Source organism: Monodelphis domestica, chromosome 7 (genome assembly GCF_027887165.1).
Source record: "Monodelphis domestica isolate mMonDom1 chromosome 7, mMonDom1.pri, whole genome shotgun sequence".
NCBI classification, from domain to species: Eukaryota; Metazoa; Chordata; class Mammalia; order Didelphimorphia; family Didelphidae; genus Monodelphis; species Monodelphis domestica.
Genome location: NC_077233.1, coordinates 110,970,038 through 110,996,313, shown reverse-complemented (window position 1 = coordinate 110,996,313; position 26,276 = coordinate 110,970,038). Strand labels below are relative to the sequence as shown.

At 37.4% G+C, this 26,276-nt stretch overlaps 1 protein-coding gene across 2 annotated transcripts in view; it reads right to left on the bottom strand.

Annotated features, from left to right (window-relative positions):
• Window positions 1-22,763, bottom strand: part of SAXO1 (stabilizer of axonemal microtubules 1) — a 110,307-nt gene extending 87,544 nt beyond the window's left edge. The window contains exon 1 of one of the 2 annotated variants that reach the window (XM_007499614.3): window positions 22,270-22,763. In XM_007499614.3, the coding sequence (XP_007499676.1) occupies window positions 22,270-22,316 (47 nt within the window). In that variant the 5' untranslated portion in view covers window positions 22,317-22,763. The remainder of the gene's footprint in view (window positions 1-22,269) is intronic. The other variant, XM_007499615.3, reaches the window with a different exon arrangement.
• Window positions 22,764-26,276: the final 3,513 nt, after the last annotated feature.

The following is a 26,276-nucleotide window of genomic DNA, read 5'->3' as shown; positions in this document are numbered from 1 at the left end:
CATTATTTAACTGTATGCTTTTAGGCAAGTCATACACCTTCTCTGGGTCTCAAAGTTTTCCTCATCTTTAAAATGAAAAGATGAGACTAAATAAACTCTAAGGTCGCTTCTAACTCTAAGATTCTTGGTTCATTTTTTTCTTATTCCACCGGACTCTAACATGACTCGGTAAAGTTTTGCACAAAGAATCAGTCTAGCTTTTCTGTTTTTAAAGATGCATTATCACAACCATTGGGGCGTTCCCAGAATGAAAAGATGGTGGAACTGAATCTACAAGAATTGGAGGAAATGGGGCTTAGGAAAGGTCTCTGTGAAGGGGAGAGAGCACCCCACATGCCAATACGACCTTTTGTTAGACAAGTAAGTGCTTTCAGGTGAATGCAGATAACAGACATTAGAACAAGAAACTATTTTCTCTTTTTTTAGATCATGTATTGCCCCCCTGTGGAGAACAAGTACAATGAAAATTTCGTGAGAAATAGAAAGATCAACAGAAGATGGTGAAGTTCTATGATATTTCTTAACCTTTCACTCTCCTACCAACCACTGAGACAATTCTCCAGATAAAATTTTAATAGAAATTTTACTAGATGACCTTATAAACCAATAGTAGATGAATAATATATTGTCATAACACATACGAAGTATTTCAGGATACAAAATTTCACACATGGGAATTACTTAACCCCACAAGATTGTTAAGGAAACATTTTGAAAAACTATAAAGTCCTACAAAAAATGTAATCTATTATTCTTGATAGTAGTTTTGCTATTATCAACAATAGTTTTGGTGATGTTTCTATTTTGAATGCTAAGGGGCTTTATAAGTAAGTTTCTTTTTTTATAACTAGTAAATTAATAGTTATCATAAGTATTTATGATGACACAATTAACTACAAGAATCTTTTACTTAGAGATACAACGCATTCATATATGCAACAATGTAAATGCATCAAGGGAGACATAGCAACTGCTTGGGGATTTTAAGGTACTGTTTAAACCTACCGTATTATTTGTTACACTCTTAAGGCGTAAACAAAACTACAAAAGATAAAGACAATTCATGGTTATTATGGTCTCTGACTCTTTTTGGATAGTGATATTCAGTCACTCAGTCATGCTGGTCATTGATGATTCCAGGAACCATAGCACACCAATGCTATCCAGAGAGTTTTCTTAGCAAAGATTTTAGAGTGGTTTGCCATTTTTTCCTTCTCCAGTTCATTTTACAGACAAGGAACTGAGGACACCAGGGTTAAGTGATTTGCCCAGGGGTCACACAGCTAGGAGGTGTCTTGGGCCAGATTTGAACTTCCTGCCTCCAAGCCCAGCGCTCTATACACTGTTTGCATGTTTATCTCCCCTATTAAAATATCAGCTCCCGGAGGGTAGGGATTTGTCTTTTGCTCATCTTTTAATAATCCTTAATAAACCTCATAAAATATAACATTTTCATTATTATATATAATTTAATTTTTACACCACTGCTTATTCCAGTGTCTGGTGCTAAAGTAGGCAACTAATAAATACTAACTGACTGAAATGGCATCGACAAGAGAGAGGAGATATATGGAGAATAGTACACAGATATCCTTGTCTTGACTGTTTAGTGATGGGCCATGCAGAGGACATTGGTCACTCAACCAAACATAAAAGATAGATGTAGTCTATAAGCTAGAAGGGACCTCAGAGGTTCTTAAACTTCCTTTGTGTTTTGGACCCTTTGGCAGGCTGGTGTATCCTATAGACCCTTCTCAAAACAAGTCAAGTCAGATAGCATTTATTGAATACCTACTATGTACTAGACACTGCGCTAGGTGCTGGGGATGCAATGGAAAACAAAAGACAGTCCCTGACCACTGGGACCCCATCAGAGACTAAGAGAGAAGATAACATGCAAACAACTGTGTACAAACTATATATAAACTGGGGGCAGCCTCAGAGGGAAGGCACTAATATTAAGATGAACTGAATAAGGATTTTTGCAAAAAGAAATTCTTTAACTGAAATTTGGAGGAAGCTGAGAGGCAGAGGTAAAAAGGAAGAGAATTCTGGACATGGGAGTGACAGCCAGTGAAAATGCTCTTTGTCAGGAAATAGAATGTCATGTAGAAGGATCATCAAAGAGGCCAGTGTCATTCAATATCATCGTATATGGAGAAGAAGACTGGAAAGGTAGAAAGGGGCCAACTTATGAAGGACTTTCAAAAACCTTATATTTGATCCTGGGGTTAATAGGGAGCCATTGGAAGAGCTACTTAATTCATTCAGACTGCCTTTTTAGTAAGATCAGTTTGATAGCTGAGTAGAACATGGATTGGAGGAGAGAGAGATTTGTGGAAAGGGAACCATCCAGCCAGTTATCACTATTGTCCAAGAGTGAGGTGATGAAAACCAGCACTGAGAGAATGGCAGTGTTAGGGAACAGAAAGGAACATATACAAGAGATGTTGCAAAGACAGAAACAATAAGATTTGACCATGTATTGGTTAAAGGGAATGAGAGAGAATGAAGAGCAGAAGATAAGAGATATACAAATGTTTGGGAGGAGAGTGATGTCCTGGACAATAAGAGGGAAGTTAGAAAAGGGAAACGTTTGGGGGGGGAGGAGGAAGATAAGAGTTCAGTTTGAGGCATACTAAGTTTAAGATATCCATGAGATATCTAAATGTTTTAAAATGCATGAGAGAAAATACCTAAGATTACAAAGGAACAATTATATTGAAATACAATTTACAAAAAAAAAAAAATTTAGAACTTCACAGATCCCAAGGTAAGAATTCCTTTCAGTACCCACTACTTTTTAGATGATTAAACTGAACAGATGAGTAAACTGAGTCTAATAAAAATATTTGACTTGTTCAATGTTATAAAAATAGTTGGAACTCAAGCCCAAGTCTTCCATGTCCAAGTCCATTGCTGATTTCACTGAATAATATATGTTGCTCCCACATGAATCAACCCTCCTGTCTTATGGCTAGTGCTATTTACTAATCTTTCTGTTTTGGATTCTATCTCTGCCTCTCAGTCTGTCTTATGCCTTTGCCCCCTTCAAAGTTTTAGGACATCTTTGGCCTATTAAGTTTGGATAGTTTTGTTTGCTATCTATCCAAATCACGAACAGAGAAAAGCAGGGAGTCAAAACATGACCAGATTACTTAAAAAGGTGGATATAAACTCATTCTACTTTTAGAGATTCAGCCAATTTTCATCATGCTTAGATTTATGGCTACTATTACAAAGGTAGGCCCACAGAGTAACTAGGGCCATGGTTTCACTATGCACATTATCAAATCACTCCCCAGCCCTATGCCCAATTAAAGATGATGGACATCTCAGAACTGGCTCCACGGTGGAAATAAAACATCTTACTGATGAGAGATAGAGCGTTCTCTTGTATATACAGAAGCAAAGAAGCCAAATGAATAGAATGACTAAAATATACAGGCTAAATATGGGCCCTAGGGTGAGCTGGAAAGCATTAAAAATCTCCCTCAGTGGTTTAGCAAATATTTATGAGGAGACAGAATGAAAAAGAAAAGGTCCTTTTTTTAAAGACTTCTGGAACAGTAGGGCTGCTTATACTGGGAAAAGACACTTCTTGTTAGGGGTCAAGGCTGAAAAGCAATGAAGATCCTGCTCAAATGTCTCCATGAATTCCTACATTGCCCAGAAAAAAGAGAGCCTGGTCAATCTGATCTTTAAAATGGACAAATTTTTTTCAATTATTTAGCCTCAAGAATGAACGGATTTCAAGTCTTCAAAAATATACCGGTATTCTTTTATTGATGACTTTTGCTTCTATATCACATTTAATTCTGAAAGAGGCAGTCAAGTGGCCCAGTGGATAGGGCACTGAACCTAGAGTCTGAAAGATCTGAATTCAAACCCAACCTTAGACACTTAACTAGCTGTGTGACCCTAGGCAAGTTATTTAATCCCTATATGCCTCAGTTTCTTCTATATGCCTCAGTTTCTTCATGATAATGTACTATGTACTATATGTACATGGTAAGGAACTATGATAATAGTACCTACCCTCACAAGATTGTTGTGAGGCTCCAATGAGATATTTGTAAGGCATTTAGCCCAATGCCTGGAATAGTGTGTTATATTAAAGCTTATTTCCTTTCCCCTTGATATATACATACCACTTCCCACTTCCTTACTCATTAAAGCCTTCTCTTTTTAAGATTTTTATTTAAACAGAAAAACAGTTTAGCAAAACCAAACAACACACTGAGGGTGATAACATACACAACATTCTGCACCCATAGTCTTCCATCTAATCAATGAAAAGCAGAAAATGCATTTTCTTATCTTATCTCAAGTCAAATCCCTCAGTATAGCTGTTCTCCTGGAGAAAACATTTAAATTTCTTTTTTTCTTTATGTGTATGTGTGTGTGTGTGTGTGTGTGTGTTCAATGCACCTTGTAGGAGTTTAATAAATCCTTGTTTGATTAATTCTTCATAGTGAAACAAGATTTTTTGCATTTTACAGGTAATCAGATTCCCATATGGAGACAAAAACAGCTCATTCATGAGTCTAGTATCCTAAGATCCTTTTCTCTCATGCCCTCTTCTACAAAAGTTATTAGTATAATAATGCTTATTTGGTTCCATACTTAATGAGTCATAATCCATGGCTTGAAAGATTCTCAATTACTCCAACTGAGTTATAAACTCCATAAATTCCAGGGTTTGTCACCTCCAAAGTCAAATAAAAAATCTTCTGTCTATATTGGAAGTCCTTCAAAACCTCTCCCTACCTTTCTAGTCTTCTTATACCTTATATACTGCCCCCCCCCACACACACACACACCTTCAAGTACTCTGAGATCCAGGAACTCTTGCCTTCTTGTTGTTTTTTTTTTTTTAAACAAGACACTCCTGAGTCTGGAAGCAGTGATCACTGGCTCTCTTCTTTTGCTGCAATCCTCTCTCCTCATCCCTGCCTCTTAGCTTCCCTGGCTACCTTCTTCAAATCCCAACTAAAATTCCCCATTCTATAAGAAGTTTTTCCTGATATCCCTGTGCTAATACTTTCCCTCTGTTGATTACCACCAAGTTATCTTGTATAGATAATTTTGTTTGTATTGAATTATATTTTCATATTGTCTCTCCCATTAGACTCTGAATTCTTTGAGAACAGGAACTTTCTTTTACCTGTCTTTGTAGTTCCAGCACTTTGCAGGGTGCCCAGCATAAGGTAGGAACATCGTAAATGTTTGCTGACTGATAAAATCTACTGAATGACTAAAAGAACCAACCAAATAGCTGTATCAAAAAGTCCTTTTCCAATACTAATACTTTTAATGATTTTGAAAATGTGAGGGCAAAACATGAAACGATCAGCCATATTCCCCTAGCATAAATCATACAGTGATTTTCCACATATTCGTGTTTGCTTATCTGTGTACATGTTGGTTTCCCCCAGTAAAATGTAAGGTCTTGAGCACAGGGGCTGTTTAATTTTTGTTTGTGTGTCCCCAGTGCCTAGCACACAAAAGGCACTAAACAAATGCTTGTGGTTTGGAACTGCTAGGAGAAGGTTACAGAGTTTTAGGTAGAAGAGACACAAAAAGACCCGGCCTACACATTCTGCAACAGCACTGAGCCCAGGTACTAAAGAAGAACTTTCTGCATAAGCTTTTTCACTTGAACCATGAATACCTTAAGGAAGCACTTAACCTACTTAGTTTTAGTCACATATGGATTATAGCTCTCCACTCATCTTTTCATGTGATGTGAGCCCACTGCTCCCCAAATTAAGATCTGTTAATAGCCTTTCCAGGTCAATGGCCATATGAAAAAATAAATTCTCTTCTCTCTTTACAATCCCAGAAGCTCAGAAGCTAGGAAGGACCTCTGGGGCCATCTAGGGCAAAGATTCATAACAAGGAATCTTTGAACCATTTAAAAAATATTTCAATAACAATTTCAATATAATTCCTTTTCTTTATGATCCTACATATTTGATTTTATGCATTTGAAAACAAAATTCTGAGGAGAGGATTCATAAGCTTCACCAGACTGCCAAAGAGGTACATGAGAACCCCTACCCAATACAGGAAGGAATCCCCTCCAACAGATTCCTAATAAATGTAATCCAATCTTCACTAAATATTTCCAAGCAATATACTTCATTTTTCATTGATTCTTTCTTTTACTCAAAAAACAACTTATTAACAATTTTGGTTATTTTTTTTAAAGTTCTTTCTTAGACTAAACAAAAAAAAATCTACTGCCTTCAAACATAATCATTAGCACTTGTCCTGCTTTCTGACACTAATGGAATAAGTCCATTTCCTTTTTCTATGTGATAAACCTTCAGATATTTGGAGAGTATTATAATATTGCTCCTAGTCTTCTCTTCTACAGACTAAAAAAGTAGGATAAAGTAGGAAGAACACTGGACATGGTACCAAAAAATCTAGAATTGATTCCTAGATCTAACCCTTCCTAGTTGTGTGATGGTGAGAAAACCAATTCCTCTCTCTGAAACTCATTTTCTTCATCTTTAAATGAGAATAACAATCCTTACACCACCTACATCGCTCTAAGGTTGCTCAAAAGCCAAGTTAACACACATTTATTAAGCACCTACTCTGGACCAGGCACTGTACTAAGTTCTGCCACAAAGGCAAAAACTATTATTTTGGAGAAAGAGCATATAAACCTCAAAGCACCATATAAATAAAGGCCATTACTATTAAATTTGCTTCAAAAGATTCATTGCTGTTTCCAAAATGATTAGGCATCTGGTAGCCACATCTTCACTCACCAATCAGTGGATTGTCTTATACTTTATACCTTTGTAGGAAAGGCAGCATGGCACCGTAGATAGATCACTAGTGGGTCAGCAGATCTTTTTTTGATCCAGCCTCAGATATTTGTGAGTTATTTAGACAAATTGCTAAATCTCTCAATGTCTAATTTTCCTCATTTATAGTCACACTTGTAGTCACAGTTCACAGAGTTCATTGTATGAAAAGTTTTTTGCAAACTTTCACAGGCTATATAAATGTGAGTTTTTATTATAGGATCTGCCAGGTACTTGTATTTCATTGACATAGACTTGAAGATCCCATGGTCACTTCTGTGTCATAATAAGGCATCAGAGAAGGATTCTAAGCAAAGATCAGAAATAATAAAAGTAGTAAACAATCATCTAGATCCTATAACTGTTTACCATTATAATGTGATTTTGCCAATCCTTCACCATCCTGGACACTCTCTTCTGATTATATTAATTTATCAATGCCCAAACACACACAAAAAAATATTCCAAATATTTTCTTTTTTATTTAAATTCTATTTTACCTTCCATCTTAGAATCAATACCATGTATTGGTTCCAAGACAGAAGAATGGTAAGGGCTAGGCAATGGGGGGTTGACTTGTCCAGGGTCACACAGCTAGAAATTATCTGGGGTCAGATTTGAATCTAAGACCTCTCAGCTCTAGGCCTGGTTCTCAATCCACTGAGCCATCTAGCTTCCCCCTATTCCAAATATTTTCTACCCAGTGCAGGGTACAGTGGAACAACTAGCTCCTATGATCTAGGTGCCATATTTATAATGTAGCATGGGACTGTGTCAGTATTGTGAGAAATTATAAGTATTTAGAAGATAAGATATAGGAAATATCAAATGTGAAAAATTCAGAACACTTAAGAAGATCTATACGAACTAAAACAGAGCAAAGAGAGTTGGACCAGGAGAATAATTTATACAGTTATGTGAAGACACATCTGAACTTAGATCAATACTGTAACCAATTGTGATTTCAAAGGGTTTGATAGTGAAGTATATCTCCCAGTTCTAGGCAAATAGATAATGGACAGTAAGTGCAGAATGAAGTACATATTTTCACAGATTTGTTTTTTTTTTATTGTGCTTTTAACCATTGAGTCACCAGGAAGCCTGAGACACACTTAAGTTTATTTGAATTATTGACATTTTCTCCATCACTTTTCTTAAATCTAAACAATTAGCAAAACCATAGATCAAGCCCTGATTTACAGCATTTTACTGACTTCCAACCAAGGTGTAAATGATTTCAATAAAAATATAAAAATCAGCCAACTTGAATAAGCTGCCTGTAGCACAGCACCAAACCCTGTCCCCTTAGTCTGCAGTTCTTTACCATCACAAAATTATTTATTATTAAAAAATAGTAATAAGTTATATGAACCTCTTTCATTTTTCTTTGAATTCTTCAGGGTATAAATCTAGAAGCAATGTTGATATAGGTCAAAGTTGACTCCTTTTTTCCCACATATTTTCACTATCTGATCTAATCCCTTTACCTAGTATATCAAAGTATATGTTGACTTAATTTGGATGATCTTATCAAGTTCTTTGAGGAACTTCAATACCTCTTCATGCTTTCCAACAGATTCTATGATGTAGGCTACAGTTACTTTCATGATGGCCTTTTTGTAAATACTTATCATGAGCCCTATGGTATAAGAAGACCAAATATCCAATGCTTATTTGTTGCCTTTGCAAGTATGAAAAAAACAAGTCCTTTATTCACCTCTCCCCTAGGATAGTTTGTGAGCCACCCTTCCATTTGGTTGCAACCTTCTTCTCTCTCTCTCTCTCTCTTCCATTCTAGTTTATAAGAAACATGTGTCAACATAGATGCCATTAAGTTTCTTCAATTGTAATATCCATATGTTAGCCATTGGACAAGGATCTCATATTAGAGTACCTACAGCTAAGTTAACATTTGTAGGCAGTCTAAAAGCTTTATGACTCTTAAAATCTCGTGTTCCTTCTCTGCCATTCTACCTACATCACCATTGTAGAAGCAGAAGAATCGTCCCACAAGATGGGGGATCACTTTTATTTTTCTTAGTTTCATGAGTTGCTGTGGCCAAAGAATTCATTACCAAGTGGTCAGCCTACTGGTCAGGAGAGCATTCAATTATTATAGTACAATTGTTTCAGCTGTTTACAACTCTTTGTGACCAATCTAGTGCATTTTACAGATGAGGAAAATAAAGTAGAGTTAATAGACTTGCCCAGGATCACACCACTAAGGAAGTGTCTGAGGCCAGATTGGAACCCAGGAACTCTTTTTTTTATCAGAGAAGATTAAAAACTCTTTGAGGGGAAGGAGCATGCCCAATAATTACTCTTCTCTATAGTACTTGGCATAGTATACCTTATAATCAGTATTCCTCCCCTAGACTATTCCTTTTGATGCTTCTTCAAAAAATGATGGTTTTCATGGGATCTCAAAGGGTATGTAAGAACAATATAAACTCTAACAGATTCAGTTTTTTAAAATAAAAACTCAATGACAGACTATCTGTTGCCCAAGGACAGCCTGGCTGAATTCAGCCTGGTCTCAGAACAAAGAATTCTGGAGACATAACAATCCTGTAGAACAATTTGGATATGCACTGGTAGAAGGAATGCCCACATTGACAAAATCACAAATCCCTAAAGTATTATATATAGTTTGTCTTATTCTTCTGCTAGTGTAATTTGATATTAAATTGGGATTTGGGAAATTACACAGACTGTCTTGTCTTATTCTCTTTCTGTAAGATGTAAGGTGTGTGAACAGATGGCTAAATTCTAAGCATGAACACTTTGCCAACTCCAAAATATGTCATGTTTTAAATGCTTTGAAAGGACATGCATGCACACCTTGTTGTTTAACCTTTAAAAATTGCAATAAAGAACATTCCATAGCAGAAGAGAAGATAGTGGTAAGGATTTTGTCTGTTTGTTTATTTCTTTACTTCCAGATATGTGTTCTTCTAAGAATCAGCCAAGATAAAAAGGCACTACAAAATATCTCTCAAAGCTGTTCTGTGCCTTTTCTTTTCTTTATGGAGTACATATCTAAAATTAAAACAAGAATTCTGCATGAAAATATGTCATATCAGACCAGAGCTTCTTTTTTTTTCCCCCTTGCCTCTCAATTTGTTACTAAGACTCTAAGAAAATAAGAATGTATGGTTAAGGAAATTTCCATCAATGTGAAGAAAATATTTTCCAAAATTAAAATAACAAGGTTCTCCCTGGTTAACATAACTGATTTAAGTTGCAGATATATGGCTTGCCCGAGAGATCACCTTACTCCCTATGCACTGTTCAAGGGCCAAATCCACATCCTTTTCAACTCTGGGAGTCTTCTAAGGAACTCACTTTTTTATAAACTGCTGAGCATGCTGCCAGTGCAATATAAACATTTAATGACACATTAATCAGCACTGGAATTTCCTGTATCACTTAAATAGAAAAAAAAGTATGTTTTGCAAGCCACAAGAATGATTGGATGTAAAAGTTACTGCTGTATCGATTACTTCATTAACTATAGCAACTTCAAGTTCAAGATTTTCAAAAGAGTCAGCATTGTTTGTGTAAGTGGTGCTGGATTTGGAAGGAAGAGAAACTTGAGTCCAAATTACAGCTTCATTGTATACTATATGACCCTAGACAAGTGATTTAATCCTCCCTGGGCCTCAGTTTCCTCATCTGTAAAATCTATAATGTGCTATCCATCTATTTGATTCTAAATTCTTTGAATGTGATGTCTGAGTCTTAGCTAAATGTTTTTTCTCCCCAATTTTTCCACATCCCCTTCAGTATTTGCCATTTTCCTTTTTTCTCATTTTGGATGATCCGACATTCCTTTAATTTGCATTTCTTTAATCAGCAATAATTTAGAACATTTTCATATAATCATATACAGCTTTGATTTCTTTTTCCTAAAACTGCCTGTTTTATATCCTTTAACTATTTATCAATTGGAGATTGATTCATATTTTTATAAATTTTTCCCAATTTTTTGCTTCCCTTCTAATCTTGGCTACATTGACTTTATTTATATGAAAACTTAATTTAATATAATCAAAATTATCCATTTTATATCCTACAATGCTCTCTATCTCTTGTTTATTCTTAAATTCTTCTCTTATCCATAATTCTGATAATATGTTCCATGCTCCTCTAATTTACTTATGATATCTCCCTTTATGTATACATCATGTATCCATTTTGATCTTATCTTTGGTAAACATTGTAAGATAATATAATTGGTCCATACCTAATTTTAGCTAGACTGCTTTCCAGAATTAACTATTTCTAGGATTGTTCAAAAATAGGAGTCTGTAGAAAGAGGGCCAAGGATAGAAATGATCTAAATTAACTGATGCTGTATAATAACCTCAGGTATCACCTTCTCTGTGAAGTCTTCCCAGGTTCCCACTTGTTAGTATTCTCTCTCTCCTCCATCTCCCTCTCTCCTTCTTCCCTTCTATCCTCCCCCTTATCTCCCTCTCTCTTTTCCTATCCTTTTCACTCCCTCTTCCTTTCCCCCATCTCTTCCTCCCTCCTCAAATGATCTCTCATTTGTCTGTCAGATGCCCCCAGCAGAATGTAAATTCCTTGAGAGGCTGTTTAGTTTCTTGTCTTGGTATTCCCAGGATCTAGTATTTAGCAATTGGTCAATTGATAAATGCTTGTCAAATTGAATTACCTGGCACTTACTTTACATTTTTTAAATGTTCATTTACTTTTGTGATTGAAGTAGAACACTGAAGGGAAGTTTCCTGTGGGCAAAAAGGTGCCCAGCACCCAAGAGAACTAATTAAGGGGAACTAATTAAGCCTTAACTAGAGACATCAGTTGTTCCCTTGTTCAGAGCAGAAACCACCATAAGAAATAGTGGATGCAGGGGTTCAATTGGTCATTTGAAGAAGAGATGAGAGATGGGAGAGAAAAGTGGCTGGCATCATCCAAATCTGAATATCTGAGCTTTACAATTTTTAATTGAATACTCAGCCCCAGACTGACTCTGACAACTCCAAGTCGGGGTTGGGGCTGAATTTTTCTAATTCTTGTAAAATTTCTCTCTCTCGAATAAAGAATAATGTCATGCTATGTCTCTTCTAAGCACCCCAAATGTCAAATCCAAAAGTTTTGTATTCTTTAAAGTTTGGTTACACATCCTGTTTTTAATCAGTACTCTGATGCCAGCTTATTCAAGATAACAATTTGATTGATCTATGTGCCAAGTCAACTTCTTATGCTGAGTCAGTCTAAGTGACTCCATTTTAAAACCTTGTTTAGACTTTGAGTGTATGGCAGCTAGCCTGCAGAAGATGGTGGTGCCATGCGCACTAATCCCATCTCCCCACAATACTGTAATAACAGAGGAGCTGAGGCCACACTAATCCTACTCCTTCATAAATTGTGTGAATCAATCAAAATATTTAGGGAGGAACTGAGGCAGCACTCATCCCGTCTCCTCATAATTCTGTGTACTAGCCAAAATACTTTTGCTCTTAGATGGCAATAAAATCCATAAAAAAAAAAAAGCAGTCCACAGTTTGAATGGAGGCCTTCCACACTCCATCTACAAGCTCTTTTGGTGTGCTAATAAACTCTTTTGTCTTATTTCCTGAGTTTGTCTTATTTGACTAGGGTAAGGCCAGAAACCAGGTTTCTTTTAACAGCTGCTTCTAATATGTGAGCCATTATTAGTGAACAAGGAGCTGCGAGAGACAGGGCAGCAAGTAAAATATATACAGAATATATATATATATATATATATATATATATATATATATACAAAAATATATACAGAAAAGTCAAAGTAGCATGAAGTATTTTCTGTCTAAATCATTGGCATTCTCTCTCTACTAGGGGCTCCTACGCTATATAAGAGAGAATCTTATGAATTGTATTTTATAAACTTTACAAAAGCAGAGAATGATCAAGCCATGTGGATTCAGTCCTTTTTAAATAAATTTTAATGCAGGCTTTAAAAAAAAACATTTAGTGGTCTCATGGAGGAGAGGGGTTGGGGACTGTTGTGGTCACTTTCCCATTATTCCCTTTCATGAAGGCTTATAAGTCAAGGGCAGATGTAAGACAGTAAGTCTTGACCTGCAAGAGAAGGGGAGTGGCAATGCCCACATTCCAAAAATGGAGTCAGAAGAAAAGGAGTGAAGACCCTTTCCCCTTCCCCTTCCCCTTCCTGTTCCAGTTGGATAAGTAAATCTTTTTTCCATCTCCAACCAAACAAAACCTCAAAGATACCTGACTACATTGTATTTTATTCTTAAAAATCTTGTAAGCCTGGGAATATCTTGTTTTCCTTACGCTATAATAGCGTAATATAGTATATAGTATATAGTATAATATAGTATAATAGCGTAAAAAAAAAAGGAATAATATTCCCAGTCTTACAAGATTCACTTACAAGATTACACATTTCACTTAAGTGAATAGCTTGTGGGTAGCAGAGGTAAGAAAGGACTCTTAAGACTACATAATGTAGAAGAAAGAATGCAAAGTTTAGAGTCAAGAATTTGAATTTGATTCTTGACTCCTCTACTTAGCAATTGTGTGAGACTGGAAAAATCATTTAGCTTCCTCAGGCTTGTTTCTTCATCTCTGAAATGGGCAGATTGAACTAGAAAATCTATACAAATAAGCTTTCTTTCTGTTCCAGCATATATGATTTACAATTTTTGCCTTGCTTAAAACCTAGATGTTTTAGGCAGAAATGGTACCTATAAAACATCTCAATGGGAGAAGACTAAGACCAGGGAATTAAATCATCAAAGTTGTAGCTAATGCCCCTTCCCTTCTCCCTCCTCACTTAAAAAAAATCCAATGAGGTTGTATCTATGAGTATGCAAATCCTCTCTTTCTTCATCATGCCTCTTCCCAAGGTTTGAGAAGCCCTCTAAGAACACAGGATTTCTTCTCTATTTCTATTAAGGATACCACCATCCTTCCAGTTTCCTAAGGTCATATCCTCAACATTACTCTTGACTCTTTATCTTCCCTACTCCTCTTTCCATTTCTTTTTCCATATCTCTTGCAACCACCTCCTTCTCAATGATTCACACAAACAGCACTTGAGTTCATTCAGGCTTTCAGCAGCTATCACCTAAACCACTGCAACATCATCTTAATTGGTCCCTCTCCCTCACGTTTCTCCTCATTCCAATCCACCAGCTCAGCTGCCTAAGTGATTTTCCTGCCCATATACTTCTCTATTGCCATCCTTTATACCTTTTCTCCTCAATTATTCTTCACTTTTAATGTCTATTTCCCATCCACCATGTGCCTCTCTTCAGCCATTAGTAATCTTCAACCATCTGGAAATCATCATGGTCCTTGACTTGTCACTCTATAAGATTGCCCAAAGAACACTGAAGGTTTTTAAAGGCCTTTGTTTCAGGAAGATACTTGAGGTCATTTAAAAAATTTCCAATTATGTCTATCCCCCAAAAGTGATTTCCCTGAAATGTGTCTAGTCATGTCAACTGTTGTGACTCAATAAACTGTTGTGTCTCCCTGTAAACTTTTTTAACTTTTGGGGGAAATTTTTTATTTAATTAGTTAATTTAGAATATTTTTCCATGCTTAAAAGAATCATTTTCTTTCCCTCCCTTCCTGCCACCCCCCTCCCATAGCCAACGCGCAATTCCACTAGGTTTTACATGTGTCCTTGATCAAGACCTATTTCCTTATTAAAACTTGTTTGACTTTTAAAGCCCTTCAACCACCAGTATCCAACCTACCGTTCCATCCTCACATTTCTCAACTGTTTGTACTCTTTGGTATGGCCACATAGGTCTTCTTGCTTTCCTTACACAAAGCATTCAATCTCCTGTCTCCATATATTTGTATCAGCCATCTCCAATGCCTAGAATGCACACCTCCTCACTGCCACCTTGTAGAATCCATTCCTACCAAAAGCTCTCAAATGCCATTTTCTACATGAAGCCTTTCCTGATCCCCACAATTGCTAGTGCCCTAAAATATCTTGGATTTAATTTACACGTGTTTATACGAGTTTCTGTAATCTCCCCCTCCTTGAATGCAAGCTCCTAAAACCACCAGGCTGTTCCATGTTTATATTTTTAATCTATCACTTAACATAGAGTCCAACACATAGTAGGTGTTTTTAAATGCTTACTGATTTGATGGAGTAGTATTAGGAACAATAGTATTGTGAAATTTACGTAAATGTAGATTCTGAACTGGGAAAGAATAATGTCATAGAGGACCAGAAATTAACATGCCAGATAGATTTTTTTTTAATTAAGGTGGGGGCAGGGGAGAGGACACATGTATTTGTGGATAGCTTCAATGTATTTTGATTTATTGTTGAAAGAACGAAAATCGTAAGACCTAGGGATCAAATCCAAAATTAGCCATTAACCTGTATGTTGTTATTGATGTCTTATTCTTCATGACCCTATTTGGGATTTTCTTGGCAAAGATTCTGGAATGGCTTACTATTTCCTTCTCCAGCTCATTTTATAAATGAGGAAACTGAGGCCAAAAGGGTCAAGAGGTTCACCCAGTCATTCAACTAGTAAGTATCTGAGGTCACATTTGAACTCAAGGCTTCCTGACAACAGATCCAGCATTCTCCCCATTGTGCTTCCTACCCATCCTTAACTGGTATGACTTTGAGCAATTCATTTACAGTCACTGAGCTTCACGCTCTTCATGTGTCAAATATTAATAGAGAGTATTTACATAACATAGATCATGAGATTTCCATGAAATAATGAAATGAAACAATGACTACAGAAGGGCAACATGATTGAAAGAAGCTCTAAAATATACCATAATAACTTGTGATGAAGGTACTTTCCGCCCCGACCTGATCTTTAAAAGACTATGATTACCTTTCAGTGTTTGTTCTTCGCTGGAGCCCAAATCCCTCCAGTGGAAATGATGGGTAGGCAGGTAAGCTGTGTACTAGGTCTAGACAAAACTAGTTCTGGAAACCTGTAATTGATGTGATTCTTTAGAACTGTCAGTAATTTGTTATTTACTCTGCAGCAAACTATACCACTAATTGAGCTCTATTTGGCTTGAGAGAGTTAATAAGTGACTCCTTTCGCTGTACAGCGCCTAACAACACTGAAATGTGAGAAATAGCGTGATGAGGAACCATGGAACTGCCGGCTTTTATGCAGACATGAGCTTTACTGTCCTGACAATAGCCGGCACAAGATAAATCATCAGTAGCCTGCTGCCATCTTCTGGCCAAAATGAAGCAAAATTTTTGTTTAAAAGAAAAAAGAGGGGCAGCTGGATGGCTCAGTGGATTGAGAGGCAGGCCCAGAGATAGGAGGTCCTGGGTTCAAATGTGACCTCAAACACTTCCCAGCTGTGTGACCCTGGGCAAGTCACTTGACCCCCATTGCCTAGCCCTTACCACTCTTCTGCCTTGGAGCCAATGCACAGTATTGATTCTAAGATGGAAGGTAAGGATTTTTTTTTTAAATTTTTAAGTCAGTGCCAGGAGGAATATTTCAAGAATTTCATTTACTTCAAATAAAGTATGCAGAAGTGACTTGAAAAAGTGTAGGGGGCTGTGTGACCCTGAGCAAGTCACTTGAACCCCATTGCCTAGCCCTTACCACTCTTCTGCCTGGGAACCAGTACACAGTATTGACTCCAAGATGGAAGGTAAGGGTTTAAAAAAAAAGAAAAAGTCTATATTGTGATCTTGAAGACTGGAATTACATGAAATAAACCTCTATACCTCAGCCAGTGCTACTATCCAGATGGTTACCATTTCTTTTTTTACCTCATAGCACAGATCTTCATTATTTTGGTTCTTTAGTAATATAAGTTTCTTCTAAAATTTTCTGCATGCTATAGATATTGGCATCTCCCAGGTTAACTCCATTTGCAATGCTTATTAACCGATTGGTGTGCCAAACACTATGCTTAGTGCTAGGGATACAAAGACAGAAGTCAGACCCTGTTCTCAAGAAACATATTCTGATAGATGGAAGCAACATATATGGGAAGGGAGTTTTTGTTTCAAGAGAATCACAGGGATCATGAGTGAAGTCATACAACTACTGCCCCACAGTTTTCAGAAGCAGTGGTAATATTGATTTGTTTCCTGTTCCTAGGATAGGAGGAAAGGGGGGGACGTGTTTGCATAGGGTCTAGGCTGGTGACAAGATATCCCAAAATATTCGAGGTGGATGACATGAACCAGCCACATAGCCCAACGGTTCTAAGTGGAATGGAATCATTTATTCAGGGAGGGAAGGAGGACATAGCACTTTCTGTAGGTGGGGCTATTCCAAATGGAAAATGGGACTGAATCAGTGAATGAGAATTTCTTGATCTTCAGGGTGATGAAATGGTAGAATGAGCTTTGAAGACTATTTGTAGGTCATAATCAGAAATCTTGGGCATCATGGTTTGCTCTAATAAAGAACCCCAGATCTCAAGAGACTTTCAAAAAATCCCATGATCCAGCTCCCAAGCCTGAAACTGATCAACATCTAAATTTTACAAAGTGCAAAAAGTTGAAAGGATAGAATTGGAGTCATAAGATCTAGCTAAGAATCAAGTTCAAAGCTGGCCATTAAACTGTATATTGCTGTTGTTGTCACCTACTGAACTGTAACAGGCAGGGGAAAGGGTCTTTACTCCCTCTCCTCTGACTCCATTCTTTGAATGTCAGCATTGCCACTAGGATTCTGTGGTTTTCAAGGTCTTAGACCTGAGAGCAGACTGGGTGGGATGGCAGTTGGCAAAGATTATAGCTTATGGGACAAGTGACCATGAAGAAGGGAACCAAAAAAAAACTGGAAAAAAAGATCCCTGGCCTCTTGAGTCTGAAAACCTGGAGTCTAGACCTGGTTGATCTGAATTCTAAATCTGTCGCTTAACATATAGAAAAGTCCCATCATTTTTCTGGGTATCATTTTCTTCTGTAAAATGAGGTGTCAATAAAACTAGTGTAGCCAAAATTAGAACAAAACTAATAATCTGGGGAAAGAAATTTATAGTTTCTTGGATAGAGGTCTCATATCTACAATATATAGAGAACTTAGTTGAAATACATGAAAATGTGAACCTTTCCCTGATGGATAAATTGTAAAGAGATATAAACAGACTTTTAAGATGTAGAAATCAAAGTTATAGATTGGCTAAAATGCCAAGTGTTGGAGGAGATATAGAAAAATGGGTACACCAGTACACTGTTGATGAAACTGTGAACTGATCTAATCATTTTGGAGAGCAATCTGGAATTATGCTCAAAGAGTTACAAATCTGTGTACATCTTTTGATGCAGCAGTACCTTAGGATTATTTCCTAAGGCAATTGGGGAAAAGGGAAAATAAGTTTTTTGTTCTAAAATATTAATAGTAGCTCTCTTTGTGGTGGTAAAGAACTGGAAATGGAAAGGATGCTCGCCAGTTAGGAAATGGCTAAACAAGTGGTGACATATGATTGTGATGGAATAGCATTGCATTGTAAGAAATGATGAGCAGGTTATTTTTGGAAAAACATGAAAAAATATACATGAAATTATGAAAAGGAAAAGGAAAAGAATCAAGAGAATATTACACACAGCAACAGACTGACTTCCCTGGCTTCCTCTTTAGTTCCAGCTAAAACTCCACCTTCTTGCCTAGAAAGCCTTTTCTAATCCTTCTTAATTCTCATGCTTTCCTTCTGTTGATTATTTCTAGCCTATCCCATAGAGAGCTTGTTGGTATTGTATTTGTATTTCTTTTCATGTTGTCCCCCAAAATAGACTGGGAACTCCTTGAGAGCAAGGATTGTCTTTTACCTTTTTTGTATCCTCAGCACTTAGTTACAGTGTATGACAGTGTAAGCACTTAATGTTTGCTGACTGACTAAAGGTGAGACTGTTCTTCTAGGCCCTACCTGAGGCAAAACTAGGAACATAGTTTAGAAATTAGAGAAGGAAATTTAGGCATGACATAAAGAAGAACTTTGAACAATTAGAGCTATCCAAAAGTGGAATGGGCTAGCATATGAGGTAATAAGATTTCCCTTCACTAGAGATTAAGATAATCACTTGTTGAGGATCTAAGTAGAATAGATTGATTCTTGCTTAGATATGGGATCAAGATGGCATCTGAGGTCCCTTCCAATCCGGAGGTTCTGTGGTTTTGTAAATATATAGGATCTGCCAAGGACCTCAGAAGTCTATTCTGGCATAAGATGCCGTAATGATAACCTTCAGTGATACAACAGTAGTGTAGTAGTGACTGATGATGTTATTTGTCATAATTAACAAATTTGGTTGTATGGCTACTAAGCTAATAAAGGTACACTAAGTATTTAACACCTTCCTGCAAAACTTATTAGCACAATAATCCAGAATTTAATACAGGGTAAACACTTAATAAAATGCTCGTGGATATGATACCATGAGGCAATGTGGACAAGTAGAAATGGAATGGTGGATTTGGGGTCAGAAAATCTGACTTTGAATCCTGCCTCGGTTATGGAGAAGTAAGTTACCCTTCTCAGAGCTTCTGTTACTCATCCATTAATTAGAGAACAATAATACTTATTAATGATATAGCATAATCTACTTCACCAGACTGTTCATAAAAGTACCTTGCAAATTTTAAGGTAATACATATGACATATGTATGCATAGTTCTATTCTGAACTTAGTGAACACTAAATAAAAATGACCACTATTATAGACATAATAATGATGATCTAATATTCAAATAGGGCTTACTATGTGCCAGGCAGTATACTAAGTAAGCGCTTTATAATCACTCTCTCATTTGATCCTCACATCTCTGGGAAGTAGGTGCTATTTTTATCCCCATTTTACAAAAGGAGAAACTGAGGCACACAGAGATTAAGTGGCTTGCCCAGGGTCACATTGCTAGTAAATGTGAGAGGTTAGGCTTGAATTTAGGACTTACTGATTTCACATCTAGCACTATACACACTTTACTACTTAGCAAGAACAGAAAAAAGGTACAGCAAATCTCTATTATTACAGCTCGCTTTTCCTTGAAGTAGTATATAAATGTAATTAGCATGATGGCCCATTATTGTCCTGGGTCACAGATGTCCCTTTTGCTACCAGGTTGATGTCAAATTATAGCATGAATGAAGGAGATACATTTCTTTCACTTATTCATCAATAAATATTTATTAAGAATCTGGTAGAAGGCATGAAGGAGTGTCATATGAGTTGATTGCTTGGAAACGGGATGCTGAGAATGTTAGATCCCTGAACATATGACTTTATTTTTCTTTCAACCAGTCATGGGGAGCCACAGATTTATGAGGGTTTATGAATAAGAGTATCACAATACAATGCTGTTAGGAATATTTCTCAGGCAACAATAGATCAATGTCTTGGAGGGGGAAATGAAGGCAAGAAGAACAGTGAAGAGGCTATAATAGTATGCAGCCAAGAAGGGTTGAAGGTCTGAATAAGAAAATGACAGCTGGATTAATAGGTATGGATATTCCCTGATAACAAGAAGGCAATATGGTATGGCACATCACCATGTCAGAAGTCCTAAGCTCAAGCTCTAATGTTGCTACTTTCAAGCTGTATACATGATTGACCTTAGGAAAGTAACTTCATTCATGTTTTGAATTCAAAACATCACAGGTATATTATTATTTTATCATAGTCTTGGCTTTTAATAGGTAAGAAGTGGGATCTGAGGCAAGAATCCTTCCAGAGGGAAAGTGTTAAAGGCTAAATTTGTGATTTCTGCTTTCAAAACTAGCTTATTATTATTGTTTTATATATATATATAATATATGTAATTAATTATTATTATAATTAATATAATTATATATTATATATTTGGGGCATATTAAACTTATGCCCCAAAAGGGAAAAGGACTTATTTGTACAAAAATATTTATAGCAGCTTTTTTTGTGGTGGCAAAGAACTGGAAACTGAGGGGACACCCATCAACTGGGAAATGGCTGAACAAGTTGTGGTATATGATTGTAATGGAATACTATTGTGCTATAAAAAAGGATGAGAAGGATGATTTAAGAAAAACCTGGAAAGATCTATATGAACTATGCAAAGTAAAGTGAGCAGAACTAGGAGAACATTGTACATAGTAACAGCAATAGTTGTCCAAGAAAAACTTCAAGGAATCCATGATGAAAAATATCCACCTCCAGGGAAAGAATCGATGGAATCTCAATGCAGATCAATACATATTATATTTCACTTTATTTCTTCCTTTTTCTTTTGTTTGTTCAAGTTCTCTTCCATGAGATGATTAATGTGTAAAGATGTTTTACACAATTACATATGTAAGTAAAATCTATATATCAGGTTGCTTGCCATTTCAGAGAGAAAGGAAGGACAGGAAGGTGAGAAATTGGCTCAAATATAAAAAACAAAACAAATGTTAATAAATTGTTTTTTCATGTAGTTGAGGAAAAAATTTTTTTAAACTTATTGCCCCTACTTAATGCAATTGTTTCTACTTTCTATTGGTTTAAAAACATAGATATTAAAAGTATCCCCTATGATTGTGACCAGTCTAGCAACAAGAGCTTTTCTAGTTGCTAATATATTAATATTCTATTTTACTGATACACACGTAAATAAACCAAGACTCTGCCTGCCCCGTCTGTCAAGAAGCTAGGCGTCCTTCTGGCAAGACTGTAAGACAACAGAACACACTCATTTTTCCAACAGCTGTCTTTGTCATGGTATTTTCTTGTGTGATTATGAATCAGAGAAGTGCATGGAAGCTGGGGAGATATTTCAAGAGAATTTAGAAAAAAAGCCTTAAAATGACAGCATTAGCCTTCCTTAGTCTAATGAATCAGAACTTTCGTTCTCACTAAATGTTAAGAGTGGGAATGATGGCACTTTGCAGGTTAAGAATCATAAATGAACTTGTCCTTCTGAGACATTTAAGAGCAGATTTTAAATAACATGGAGTATAAAATTCCCACAAAATCACTTCTGAAGAGGACTATCATCCTAAAGGACGTTCCCCATCGCCCCCTCTCCTACTGGTTGTTGGTCCATTTCCAAACTAGGAGACTGGTATGATAAAAAGAAGGGGGAAAAAGGCCTGGATTTCAGAAGTCAGGGCCTTGGGTTCCGATCCCTGCTCCTTTTAGGCTCCCTTTAGAAGCCTGGCTTTAAGGGAGTCATTGATCACTTTTGAGCCTCAGTTTCCTCACCTTTACAATAACTGGGTTGAACAGTGGGATTCTTAATAAATATAAACCTCCACAGACATCAGTGCGGAATTGATTAGCCGGCTTTGGAGGCTCTTTTGCCTCGGCTTTGCTACTGCGAACATTTCTCAAGCTAAAACTCCCGGCAAGCTGAATCTCAAGGTTGGCAATGGTTGGTGGCCTGCTCCATCCAATTCTTTGCTCCCCAGGCGGCTAGTTCCAAGAACCCACCACTCCCGCCCAAACCCGCCCCTGGGCGGGTGCGGCTGCGCGGAACCTTACCCGCAGGAGCATAGTTCGCAAATGCATTTTTTCACGGGTGGAGGCATCTCGGGCTGCTGATGCTGATGCTACGGATGCTGCTGCTGGCTGGCGGGCCGGCCAGTGCATCCCCCGCACTTCTTTGCTTCCAACCTCTTTGGGAGCCCCGGGCGGGCTTGTTTCCCTCACAACCAACCTCAGAAATTTTGAGGGGCTTCTCCCTTTTTTCAAAAAAGAAAAAAAAAGCAACTTTTTGTTTATTTGCACAGTTCTTTTGTCAGGTTTTCGTCGATCGGGTGGATTTTTCCCCCTACACAGAGGCCGACTCCATGAACCCAGTGTTCTTGCTCCCAATTGCCGCTGCGCTTTTGTTGGTAGGGCGCTTGTGCCCACCCACACGCGCCCACGACTGCCTTTCAGCACGGCCCGGAGCCGCCGCGATGCATCCGGCGCTCCAACACGTGCCAGTTCCCCCAAAGCCCACTCGCGGGGCTTTCCCGTGACGTCCCTCGCAGGACCTACTATGACGTCCCCATGGTGGAGTCATGTAAGCTTTTGTGATCCCGGCCCTGGCTCTTGTGACGCCGGGGACCCGCCCCTCACTCGGTATCCACGTTACCAACCGGCGGACTCCTAAGTTCAAGGACGCGCAGTCCTAAGGCACCTCTCTACACTTGGGTTTTGGAGGTCTTGAAAAGCCGAAAATTGTAGATCTTTGGAATGGGAAGGAAAGGGGAGTGGAATTAGCTGTGAGTCAAGGATGGGGGAAAGCCAAGCACTTCATATGGAAATGTTTTCCATGATTTTACATACTACAATTAATTAATTGATATCAAACTGCTTGCTTTCTCTAAGAGGGGAGGGATGGAAGGGAAAGAGAATTTGGAACTCAAAAAAAAAAAACTGATTTTAATGATTGTTTTAAAAAATTACATTCAGGAAATATTTAACAAAAATAATTTTTTAATTGTAAAACCAGCGTAGTGTGTGTTTCAATGCACAATGGCCTGAAATGCCTCATTTCTGATGTTTTCTTAAGTTTTCCATTCTAATAGGACTACATTACTACAGACTAGGAGATGATCTTTAACATCCCTTCCAACTCTAAATTCTTATGACCTCTGAGATCCCCTGCTAATTTTCTAAAGAACTTCTCTGAGATTCCCTCCCCCCCAAATATAAATAAATAAAGGCGGGGGATAGCTTCTAGAGTTCCCTTGGGGAAATTAGTGGCCAAAAATATTTTTAAAGGGTTAATTTTGCCATCAGTATTATTTTTTCCTAATTTATAGTACCTTCCTTGCCATGATCATTCCCATGCCTTTATATATGTGCTTAAGCAGATGTTTAAAGTGAATAATTATAGTGCTTTAAATGCTTACTATTTTCCTCTAAAATCTATGAAACAGGCGATATGTCTATTTCATAATACAGATAAGGAAACAGACACATAAAGGTGAATTATGGCCTTGGATCACTGAGCTAGAAGATAATCCCAGTCAGGTGGGGCCTTGCCCAAGCCAAGTGACTAGCTCAGTACAGTGTCTCAGTCTTGTAAGCTGAAGGTCCTGAGTTCGATCCTCCAAAGGAGCGTGTGATACAGTGGGAGAAGCTTCTGGAGACAAGAGTCACTTGGCTTGGGCTTGCCCCCCACCTTAGGGTCCATTATTTAGTCTGAAACTGCTAGCATGAGATTCCCCTCAGGATGGATTCTCAGAGGAATAAGGACACGCTTTGGGGTCTCCAACTTACAAGCTAGTCCTGTAACTTGGGGTTCATAAAATCTTTCTAGGCTACAAGTTTGGGGTTTCTAGATTTCACGTTGACAAACATCCATGCTTCTTCCATTCCACCATCAGTGCTGCCTTTCTAGATGGGACTCTTCCATTCTAACATCCTCCTCTAGAGAGGGAGCATGGTGTGGTACAAAGCACCTAGAATGAGAATTGTTTGGCTTCTGGCTCTGGCATGGATTAGCTCTGCATGCTTTGCCTATTAACACAAATGGAAGAGTGATATCTATCTATCTGCTTTGCCTACTTCAATGAGTTGTCAAAGTCAAAGAGAATATGAGTATATTTTGTCAATGTGTATTACATGGCCATTCTCACAAACTTAAAAATGCAAAGCACTTAAAAAAATAATTTTCCTTTCCTCTTCAAAATATCACCCTCACTCTCCTTGAAACTAGAATGTAGAGGGCAGCTTTCTATTCACTGGGCTACCCAGTTGCCCCAGGTTTTTACATTTTTGAAGGTATTTCTCGTGCATGTTTTTCTCATTTTTGTAGCATATAACTAATAGATTCTGATTACTTTTTTTTGTTCTGGTTTTATTATTTTTAAGGTAAATAGTACTTAGGGCAATTAGGATAATTTTTCCCTCATTAGGGAAGACCTACAGTTCAGAGGGAGATTATTATCCTTACATATGTGATAATAGGCAGTAGGGTATAGTAGTAGAAGGACCAATCTTTATAACCATAAAGTGTCTGGATTCAAATTCTTGCCTCTGACACACATGAGCTGTTGTGTGACTTAGCAAGTCACAACCTTAGTGCCAACATGCATTGGTTTGGACAGTTTCCTTTAGCTGGAAATTCCTTGAAAATCACGAAGGCAAGGTAACTCAGACACTTCGACTGGCAAAACAAAGGTCTTATTCATGAATCACATTTGGACAGTATTCAACCCCTGCTGCTATATTAACAGAAAGAAAAAAAATTTCTTTCACCCGCACAAATGTGAATAAGGTTGCAAATTTGAATGACTTGTCTCCCAAAGAGAACTGGCTTTAAAAAACAAAATTAGTTGTAATGAATTGGGGATGTTACTCAAAGATACATCCTAGTTTCTTTTTTTTTTTTAAACCCTTACCTTCCATCTTGGAATCAATATTGTGATCCAAGGCAGAAGAGTGGTAAGGCCTAGGCAATTGGGGTCAAGTGACTTGCCCAGGGTCACACAGCTAGAACGTGACTGAGGTCAGATTTGAACCTAGGACCTTCCGTCTCTAGGCCTGGCTCTCAAGGCCTGGCTCTCAATCCACTAAGACACCCAGCTGACCCCTCTATAAAACTTTTAAGAAAAAAAAATTAATCAACACCCATAACACAAAAAAATTCTCAAAAACTAAGTTTGATACCACTTCTCTAGGCAACTCTAAAACTGCAAGTTGTGAAGGTGCTAACCTGTTTTAATAGTTTCCTTATCTGGGAATATGAAAATCATAGATCTAGTCCTGATCCCTTTTGGATTTTTTATTTCTGCAGAATATATAAACAATCCATTTTCAAGATCAATAAAAACTTCCTAAGTGTCCAGCTCAGGACTCCACACTTTCATATTTAGACAAATTAATAGACAGGTTAAACAAAACTGGTGTTACTGAATTGGAAGGGTTAAAGGGTTAAATCATAAAAAGTTGGAAAAGACCTAGAAATAAAGTGGCTGCCCATCATTTGCAGAACATACAAATTGTGGTAAATTAATGACAGAACTGATATGTCACGAGTATAAGGAATGGAAAAGATGGAATATTCTATGCATTGATGCAGAATGAAATTAGAACTAGAAAAAAATATAATTTAAACAACACTAAAACAAAGCTGAATACTTTGTAACTGTAATGACCAGCTTAAAACAATTATGATGCATGTACCTCCCGTTTGCTTGAAAGAGGGAGACGGTGCAAAACACAGCACAATCTAGTACATGTAGTCACTATGATGATTTTTTTGTTAAAAGATCACTCTCACTCACTGGTTGGGGGGTAGGTAGGGGAAGCGGTACATTTAGAATTGACATTAAAAAAAAAAATTCCTACACTCAACCTTTTATCACATCTACCTCCATATCAATATATTACAATCTTTTTGAGGTGAGGGACATTTTCATTTTTCTATCCCCAGCCTCTATGGCAGTGGCTTATATATAATAATCACCTGTCTTGACTAAGGAATCAAAAACAATTAAATTTAAGCAGGAGCAAGCACTTCATTAAACACCAGAATCAGTTAGCAAAAAAGA